The 8885-nt window shown below is 59.3% G+C and overlaps 5 protein-coding genes across 5 annotated transcripts; 1 reads left to right on the forward strand and 4 right to left on the reverse strand.

The window, feature by feature from the left end:
- Nucleotides 1-152: 152 nt before the first annotated feature.
- Nucleotides 153-2153, reverse strand: SPRG_14513 (hypothetical protein; the record flags this gene model as incomplete). Its single annotated transcript, XM_012353724.1, has 1 exon — nucleotides 153-2153. The coding sequence occupies one exon, from the start codon at nucleotides 2151-2153 to the stop codon at nucleotides 153-155; it is 2001 nt and encodes a 666-aa protein (XP_012209114.1).
- A 369-nt stretch (nucleotides 2154-2522) lies between these two features.
- Nucleotides 2523-3071, forward strand: SPRG_14514 (hypothetical protein; the record flags this gene model as incomplete). The annotated part of the gene is given in 3 exon segments (XM_012353725.1): nucleotides 2523-2594; nucleotides 2701-2910; nucleotides 2919-3071. Coding segments are annotated over 3 exon segments (435 nt in total).
- Nucleotides 3072-3273: 202 nt separating this feature from the next.
- SPRG_14515 (serine/threonine protein kinase) lies at nucleotides 3274-4013 on the reverse strand (the record flags this gene model as incomplete). Its single annotated transcript, XM_012353726.1, has 2 exons — nucleotides 3274-3895; nucleotides 3949-4013. The coding sequence occupies 2 exons, from the start codon at nucleotides 4011-4013 to the stop codon at nucleotides 3274-3276; spliced, it is 687 nt and encodes a 228-aa protein (XP_012209116.1).
- A 724-nt stretch (nucleotides 4014-4737) lies between these two features.
- Nucleotides 4738-6579, reverse strand: SPRG_14516 (TKL protein kinase). The gene is made up of 7 exons (XM_012353727.1): nucleotides 6479-6579; nucleotides 6354-6437; nucleotides 5988-6302; nucleotides 5739-5939; nucleotides 5600-5692; nucleotides 5448-5554; nucleotides 4738-5403 (listed from the first exon to the last, which is right to left on the reverse strand). The coding sequence occupies exons 2-7, from the start codon at nucleotides 6414-6416 to the stop codon at nucleotides 4779-4781; spliced, it is 1404 nt and encodes a 467-aa protein (XP_012209117.1). The 5' UTR covers nucleotides 6417-6437; nucleotides 6479-6579; the 3' UTR covers nucleotides 4738-4778.
- Nucleotides 6580-6880: 301 nt separating this feature from the next.
- On the reverse strand, nucleotides 6881-7899 carry SPRG_14517 (TKL protein kinase; the record flags this gene model as incomplete). Its single annotated transcript, XM_012353728.1, has 4 exons — nucleotides 6881-6997; nucleotides 7058-7341; nucleotides 7390-7712; nucleotides 7760-7899. 4 exons carry the CDS (start codon nucleotides 7897-7899, stop codon nucleotides 6881-6883), a joined length of 864 nt encoding a protein of 287 aa, XP_012209118.1.
- Nucleotides 7900-8885: the final 986 nt, after the last annotated feature.

The following is an 8885-nucleotide window of genomic DNA, read 5'->3' on the forward strand; positions in this document are numbered from 1 at the left end:
CCAGAGTTGCTCCAAGGGGTTGATTTGGTATTTTGTTGTAAAATGCATATCGCGACGCGACATGCCCGTCCCATTGTAAGACTACGTCCGGCACTTGCATGTTATTAGAGATCCGATACGGTGATGTTGTGCAGAAGACACGACGCTCTTGTTCAAATCTCTTCGTCGTCTTCGTGCATGTACTCTTCCAAGAAGGGCATGTCCATCGCCGTCGATGATGGCCTCTTGTCGACGCCAGTGCACGCGCCCTTGAAATCAAAGCAGTGTCGCCACGTTTGCATGTCGGCGTCGACGACAGCATAGGCTGGTGTCCCGGCGGTCAGCAGCGCCAGGTACAGCACGTGACCCTTGTAGCAGCTAGCGCGCTCGTCGCCCGAGCGCAGATACTCGACGGCGAGGTCAATGCACTTTGCGAGGCGCTCACTACACAGCGAGTCTTGCCGCGACCACACGACGGCCGGAAGGCAGCTCATGAGGCACTTGTCGGCTCGAACAGTCTGCAAAAGCGACGCGAGCGGCGGTGTGAGGTATGTCGCCACCTTGCGCACGAGAACATCGGGCAAGTGCCGACGGCGGAGGTGCGTCGACGCCGCCATGTGAATCGGGTGCTCGAGCAGGTATGTTTCAATGTCAAAGAGATAAAACAGCCCTTTCTTCTTCCCAGCGCAGTCGGTCGCCGAGAGTTTGTTCAGCAAGCGAGGCCACCACACTGGGATGCAGTCGCACGCGATCGTCTGCGCGAGCTTGTCGCCAGCCGTCGCGAGATGCACCAATTGAGCCCCAAAAGAGATCGAGACGTCGGCCTTTCGGAGTCGGTGCTGGAAATGGGGTGCGCCAAAGCGTCGAACCACCGTGACAATCCAGTTGGCCATGGTCTCGTTGTCGGCCCACTGGTCGTGAACGTCCAAGAACGTCTCAATGAGATGCAGGTCGCCGTAGTCGTAGAGTAAGGATGCCATCGCGTACGTGCTTTGCGGTGGTGGGTTGCGGCCAAAGCAATGTTCGGGCCGAGGGTAGAAGAAGCGAAAAGCCGCTTCAAAGATGCTTTGGAGCGACCCGTAGCCGAGGTGCTCGGTCACGTCACCGTCAACATTGGCGTGCAAGAGCCCAAGCGTGCGGTCGTAGCCCAACATGCGCACGCGATTCGCCTTGGGCCACACGAGAAGGAAGCAGCCGGGCGACTTGATCTCGTCCATGTCGGCGGCAAACTCGTTGATCGGCGTCTGGTGATAGACCTCTTGGACGAGCGCCGGGGTCTTGCATCGCGGATGAAACGTCTCGATCAGCGACAGAATGCCTTTGCTCTCGTCGTTTTCACCCGCGCGCACAAGTGCAATGTCAAAGACATCGGCTGCCAGAAGCAGATCGACGACCGCCTTGTCATGCCCCGTGAGCGAATCAAACGTCGGCGTCAAGCCGCGCGTCTCGAGCCCGATCGCGACGCCATGGTAGCCTTGAGGATCGAAGTGGTGAGCAGCACGCTGGAGCTCTTGGATCGACGGCAGTGGCAGCGGCGCGAAGCGTGGCGTGGGTGCGTTCCAGGTAAACACATCGTCGTCGCTTGTGTGGTAGGCGGCGTAGTACACGGCAAAAGACCGGTGTCCGGACGTGATGGGCGCGACTGTCACGTCACACGTGCTGTAGAACGAGAGAAAGCATCCGTCGAGCGCCTCGAATGTCGTCGTCCGGTGCTCGTGTGCAATCGTGACGGCGCCGCCGACGCAGTTGGACGGGAAAAAGTAGACGACCGTCGCAAAGGTGTGGGGCGGTGGCTCCGTTGTCGGCGTCAACGTCGATGCGTCGCCGGTCAAGTCGATTGCAAAATGCGCCAGCGTCATGTCGAACATGAGGCCGTACTCGTTGCACGCATGTCCAATGCCGAGTCCCCCGAGGAGGCAGGAATCCTCCACGTAGTCAGCGGTGGCGTAGACATCGCGGAGAATGACGTCGTCGGCCGGGACGCGGCCAGCGTACTTGGTCGTGAGTGCCGTCAAGGTATCGGGCGAGAGAGACTTCGAAGCCATCTCGATGCCGTCAACGGTCGGCGTCGGATTGCACTCGTCGGCAGGCGTGTACAGACAGCACTGCGGCATCGCGGCCTCGCGCGCCAACGTGCGCAAACGGTGCGCGTACTTTCTCTTGTCGGTACCCATGCAAAACGAAAATGAATAATGAAGGACGAAGCATCATGGACACTCTGTCCCAAGGCGTAATGCTGACGTATCGGTGCTGGACGATGAGTGATGGTCTTTTGCGACACTGTCTGGAGCAACTTGGTACCTTGAAAATGCGACGGTTATCTGGTGCTTTGGTGGTCCTCGTTCTGAAACAAGCCAGGCGTGAGCGCCCCATTACCGAGGCATTGGCTGCACACTTGGCAATTCCTATTGACGCTCGCGGAGCTGCGCGCACTGGGCGGTGTAAGCAAGGTGGTTGAGAAGAGGAAACACGAAGAGGGAAGTTGATTGATGAAATGTAAAACTATGTGCAAGAGATGCGCAGCGCTGATCTTCTTCCTGTCAATGATAATCGGAAGTCTGCAGTGCCCGCTGGGTCCTGCGTCATCCGCACCCTGCATCATCCAGTCGTCATTGGTACCAACCACAAGAATCCCAATCGATGGAATCAAAAGATCAGCTCGGGATAGTGCGACCGGATCAGGGGTACATCATAGCTCTTATGTACCCCTAATCCGGCGAGGGTCCGACGCTGGGGTCCGTCCCGAGTGCGCTCTTGAAGGCAATCAAGCGCGACGAGGCCACCCTGCTGTACCAAGTGCTCTGCGCGTCGCTCGACCAGCGACGAGAAGTCGGTGCCCTCGCATCAATCCAGATGCCCGAGCCGCGCACGGCCCGCGACCCGCTCTTGCCATCGAGAGTCCGTGCGTGGCGGTCACGCCTCGGCGCCAACGTTATCAGGCACCAATGGGCCTTCACGATCACCTCAAGGGCGAGATCAAGTACTACATGGCGCACGTCGTCGCGAAGGGCTACGCGCAGACGATTGCTATCGACTGCACAGAGACTTGCTCTCTGGCTATTCGCCAGCCATCGGTGCGCGTCATCACGTAGATGCCGAGTTTGCGACCGAAGACTCAAGTGCTGCAGTCTGGTCGGATGTGGCACGAGCGGTCAACAAGGCTTGACCTCGCCGTCGCCCGTCGACCTGTGCCGCGACTTCTTGGTCGTGTCCCGCTTCTATATCCAACGTGCATCGATGCAAGCAGCCGTCTACATGTAGGAGTGTGTATTGTGGTGTTCAACAGACTTTTTTTTATGGGTCGTCGGCTCGGGCGAGGCGCGTGGCTTGATCCAAGAGTTTCTGAAGCGACGCGGCGAGCTCGACCGCCGTTGGGCGCAAATTCGGGTCAGCGTCCACGCAACGATCGACGAGGTCTTGAAGCCACTCCTCACAGTTGTCGCGCAGCGCTGGTCGGTAGCCGCCGTCGACCACCGCCGTCGTGAGCGCGACTTCGTCGTCGAACGCGTCGTCTTCATACGGCAGCTTGAACGTATCAAACTCGGTCATGAGAATACCAAACGCGTAAATGTCAGAGGCCGACGACGGCGGCGCGTCGCCTGCGAGCACTTCGGGGGCCGTCCATTCGAGCAGCGCATCGTCGGTCGCCGACGTCCCGGGCACACCGACGTGGACCTTTAAAGCCGGGCTGAAGAAGACGTTGTGGCTCGAGAGATACCCGTGGACGAGACTGTGGGCGTGGACATCCACGAGCGCGCTGGCCACAGTGTGACCGAAATCCATCTCGATCAACGGGTCTGGAAGCATGTCCTTGCTTTCCGCCATCAGCTGCCGGAGACGGAGAAAGGTTCCTCTCACGAGAAGACTCTTTGGCGCGATGGCAGCCACAACCGGCACAAGATACGGCGACGTGCAACTATGAAAGAACGATCGATACATCCAATGCATGCCTGTATGTGATCTTCGCACCGTGCGATCGCGTCGAGATCTTCGTCGTCGCCAATGAGACGGTGTGTGACGACGTCCCCGCCCATTGAAAACGAAGCGCCAGGCGCCGGGACCGGTGACACCTACCCATCCAGTGTGTGTTTCGGGTGTCTGCGAAGTGTTCTTAGTCCAAGGACGGGGTGGACCAGGTCCGGGAGCAAGTCGCGGGCTAAAGCGACAGGGTCGATCGCCTCGGCACTGGTCAACGTCGATTGATCCCTCTAATACAACGTCACGTCGTGCTGCCGCAAGCACATGAAACGAACCGCAGGGCATGGCATCGCATGCGGGCGTGGCACGAGCAGTTCCGAGCACAGAAAGCCATTTGCTGCCGGTACATTGTGGACCTTCAATTGCTTCAATTGCTCCCAGTTGTCGGTCGAAGCCACCGTCCCGGACGGTGGGCTAGGTAGCGGGGCACGGGTGGCCGCGAGCCAGCGTACGATGCTGCGCGTTATTGTGGACCATACCCTGCAAAACGCTGAAGCCGTTCTGGAGCGACCAGACCTTGCGATATACTGTGAACAACGGTCGACGCCTCTGTGCAAAAGCTGCAGCAAACTTTACGTCCGAGTGCGCAGCGCTGGACACGGCGTCCTTGAGGACGATGCAATCTTGGACGAGTACGTGCAGCCCCTGCAGCGCCCCACGTAGGAATCGAATCGAACAAGCGCACTTCACTACGAGAATACACGCTACCTCAATGCAACACCTCGACCAAAGAACTCGACCATAACCTGCCCACGACGTTCCCTGCAGTCACTGTAGTACTATTAGTTATGGGTAGATGCATGGCTTGCACACGCAAGTCGCTAGGCGTTGCGCATGCCAATGGCGTCATCGAGCCGTTCTTGCAGCAGCTCAACGAGGTCCTCTGCTGTCGGGCGATGGAGCGGGTCAGCGTCCACGCAACGACCGACAAGGGTTCGGTACCACACGTCACAGTCGTCGCGCAGCGTGGGGCGCAAGCCGCCATCAACGACCGCCGTCGTGAGCGCCACTTCGTCGTCGAATTCGTACTCTTCAAACGGCAGCTGGAACGTGTCGAGCTCGGTCATGAGAATGCCAAACGCGTAAATGTCAGAGGCCGACGACGGCGGCGAGTCGCCGGTGAGCACCTCGGGGGCCGTCCATGCCAGCAGCGCATTCTCTGTCGCTGACATCCCGGGCACGCCGACTTGGATACCGTCGATGCGGCTCATAAACACGTTGTGGCTCGAGAGATATCCGTGGACGAGACTGTGCTCGTGAACGTCGAGAAGCGCGTTGGCGATCACGTAGAGGGTCTGCAGAATCGTTGGATCCGCTGCCAGCATGCGCGAGCGTGCATCCGGGACCAGCAGCGTGTTCTGGAGGGTCAGGGCGCGAGAGACCTCGAGAAGAACGCTCTGGGGCGACGCGGTGGCCACGATGGACACGAGAAAGGGCGACGAGCACCTACGCATCGTCGTCAATCGCCTTGCCGATGCGATTCAAGGTACATGGCAATGGCTTCGAGATCGTCGTCGTCGCCGATGTGGTAATGCACGACCAGTTGGTCATGCAACATCATGGGTACACCCGCCTTTGGCAAGGTCTCGGCTGCAATCTACAGACGAGTTGCTCATGGGTGGTTCAGCACCACCGTCGCTACCTTCCGTACAGGCTCCGACATGCTCGCGTACAAGTCGCGAGCCAAGGCGGCCCGACCAAACACATCCGCGGTTGCCCACGGCATCGGATCGTTCTACAGGGAAGAGTCAGCGTGCTCAGGGATAGGGACGATCCATGACCGGTTGCATCGGGCGGGAAGCGAGCATTGCCAGAAACGCCATATCGCGTGCTCGGCCTTCTGCCGAGTGGCCCCGCATGCGTCGCTCGGAGCGACGTTGCATCATGTTGGTCGACGAGGGTGCAGCTGGCGGCAGCGGGTCACGGTGGCTTGCCAACCAGCGCAGGACGCGACGCGGAATGCATGGCACTTCTTGCGCGCTCTACAAGTTGACGGCTCAGCATTCTGCTGCAGCTTGAAGGACATGTACCGTCGGTTGTTGGAGAGCACGCTTGAGGCGCACGCTCAGAATCTTGAGCTCGTTTCCATCCATCGGCGACTCGGTGCCGCACTCGGGGCAGATCGCGTCCACGATAGTCATTGTCGACTGGTGGCAAGTGGTGGAAGCGCAGGTTCGCGCCCAGTTGACGGCGTAGCCGCGATGGTGCAGCCGCATCAAGCGCCGAACCACCGCGACCATGCGGTCCGTCGGCGAAGCGTTGTGGGTACATGAACAGACCGCGGCAACGGCGTGCCAGTTGCCACAGTTGACGCAAAAGATCTCGGGTGTGGCAACGTTTTCTTTCTACAATGCGAGTATCAGTTCTGATGCTTCTCGAGATCAAACGTTTTGTACCCGTGACGCAGCGGTTTGGAGCTTCCGCACAAGGTCGGCGAGGGTTTGGTCCCGTTTGGCCATGTCAAGTAGCTCCCATCCGTCCTACGCACGGCCTTGAAAAACAAATTGGGAGCGTGAACTACCTCGTCAAGACGCTCGACACTGGCCCCCGTGGCGAGAAGCGCCGTGACGCATTGCAAAAGCTGTTTCTTCAGGGCGAACGCCAGAGGCGTTCTTCCATCCTATCCAAATAATAAGCCTTTCCCTCTTTTCTCGCAGACGTTTACTTGATCGCGTGCTTCGACGTCCGCCCCCGCGTCGATCAAAATGAGGAGAAATTCCTCCAAAGACTTGGTCACAGCGGCGTGCAGCGGCGTTTGGCCCCCCTACAGTGGGTTAGTTGGTAGTACGTACGATTACGGGTAGCATGTATCGTACGCTCCGGTCATTGACATTGGCGCCGCGATCTAGGAGAAACTTCACCGTCTTGGTGGCACGCGCCGCCGTAGCCGCCAAAAGCAGTGACGCACCGCCCTAGGAAGCTTTCAGACGGTGGTGATGAGGGTGGCGACTACCGGTAGCTTCCAGTCCAGTGGTACACGGTGGGTCAGCAGCTGCGCCACCGTGTCGACGTCGTCCGTGGCCACTGCGTGCAGGTATGTCTTCGCCACCTACATCGTACAGCCATGAGCAGCCGAGACCATCAAGAGCAGACTGCTTACGCTCATGCCTGGTGGCGGAGCAGCCGCCATCTCAACGCTGAGCATCTCGACAATGGACGCCGCTGTCGGGCGCGCCTTCGGATCGGCATGCAGGCAGCGTTCGGCCAGCTGTCGCAGCCATGGCTCGCATTCGGTCGTCAGCGTCGGACGAAGCGTGCCGTTGACGACACCGCGGGTAAACGCAATCGGGTCTTGGACGTCTTGGTTAAAGTACGGCAGTTGGCCCGTGGCGAGCTCAGTGAGGAGGACGCCGAACGAGTAAATGTCGGCGGGGCAGCCGTAGACTGCACCATCCGATTGCAGGACCTCGGGCGCCATCCAGTACCGGGTACCAGGTGCTTCGGTCATGCTCGCTGCCTCGAGCCGCGCGAGTCCGAGGTCGGCGAGCTTGACCTCGCCACTTGAGCTCAGAAGGATGTTGCCGCTCTTGATGTCGCGGTGCACGAGCTTCTTGGCGTGCAGATCTCGCAAGGCGTTGGCGATGACCCACGCCACGTGGAGGTTGGTCACGTGCACCGGTGTACGCTCGTTCATGCGCTTCTTCTCGAGGTGCGTCCGAAGACTACCGCCATCCATGTACTCGAAGAGAAGGGCTGGTGTGTCCGAGTGGCGACCTGCGATGGCCACCAGCCGCACGAGAAATGGAGACGGACACCTGCTCCAATGGATGAGCACTTGGTCAATACTCGAGAACGAACGCACGCGACAAGTGCGTCGGCTTCGACCTCGAACGACGAGCAGTACTTGGCGTTTCGGAACCGCTTGACCGCAACGTTTTGACCACAGTACGAGCCAAGGAGGACGACACCAGAGCCGCCCATACCGAGCTCTGTCGTGGTCATTTCGTACCCGTCTTCCGAAATCTACGACCACATGACATAATTGCGTACTAACAGTGATATTGTGACGACTACCTCGACCGCAGCTCGGTGCACGCGATCAAAGAGCTTGGCAATCATGGAAGAGTAGCCGCGCTCGATCGCCATGGCCAGCGGCGTCTTGCCCTCCTACACCATCGAAAATATAGTGGCCACGGCAATATTGTCGGCGAGAAGCATGCTAGTCGTACGTTGTTGCGAGTCTCAAGAGATAGGCAGGGTGCTCCGGTACGGGCCACAACGAGAGTGTCATCGGGCGTTTGCAGCATGGACAATGTAGCCACAATGGCTGTAGCCGTCGGGCGACGGGTCGTATCTCGGGCTAGACACTGGTCGACCAAAGTCACATACCGCGGGTCGCAGTCATCCGAGAGTTGTGGGCGACGTCCATGAAGGCCCACCGCCGTCATGAGCTGTGCGTCGTTCCAATTCTCTTCCTCGAACGGTGCACGTAGCGTGTCGAGCTCCGTCAAAATGACGCCGAACGCATAAATGTCAGCCTCCGGCGTGCACGGCGCAAACATGCCAAGTCGTTCGGGGGCGGTCCACGGCAGCGTCGACAGATTGGGGTCGGATGTTCCCGGCACACCGACCTTGACGCGACGTTCGACGCCAAGAAAGACGCTGTGGCTTGAAAGCGACCCGTGGAAGAGGCCAGCGGCATGCAGATCGGCAAGGGCCCCAGCCATCGCGATGGCAACGTGCAACTTCGGCGATGGCCACACGGGTCGGACACTCAACGACATGGTGACGAGAGCCTCGCGCAGGCTGCGACCGTCGGTGGGCTCGACGATGACAACGTCTGGTGCTTCGGTTGCAATGACATCGATGACGAATGACGACGAAAACCTAGGTCACATACCATGTTGTGCATGTTGCGAGAAGAATGCAAAAAACGCACGCAGAGACGGCGTTCCAGCGGCTCGCTGGGCGAACACGCCGTCGATCAC

The sequence above is a fragment of the Saprolegnia parasitica genome, assembly GCF_000151545.1.
Source record: "Saprolegnia parasitica CBS 223.65 unplaced genomic scaffold supercont2.133, whole genome shotgun sequence".
NCBI classification, from domain to species: domain Eukaryota; phylum Oomycota; class Saprolegniomycetes; order Saprolegniales; family Saprolegniaceae; genus Saprolegnia; species Saprolegnia parasitica.

Excerpts from the sequence above, each read along its gene's own strand:
- SPRG_14516 (XM_012353727.1), bottom strand. The coding sequence starts at position 6,416 with ATGGCCAAACGGGACCAAACCCTCGCCGACCTTGTGCGGAAGCTCCAA. Across the intron at positions 5,940-5,987 it reads GTGCTCTCCAACAACCGACG|AGCGCGCAAGAAGTGCCATG; the intron begins GTACATGTCCTT and ends GTCAACTTGTAG. Across the intron at positions 5,693-5,738 it reads CTTCCCGCCCGATGCAACCG|AACGATCCGATGCCGTGGGC; the intron begins GTCATGGATCGT and ends TCTTCCCTGTAG.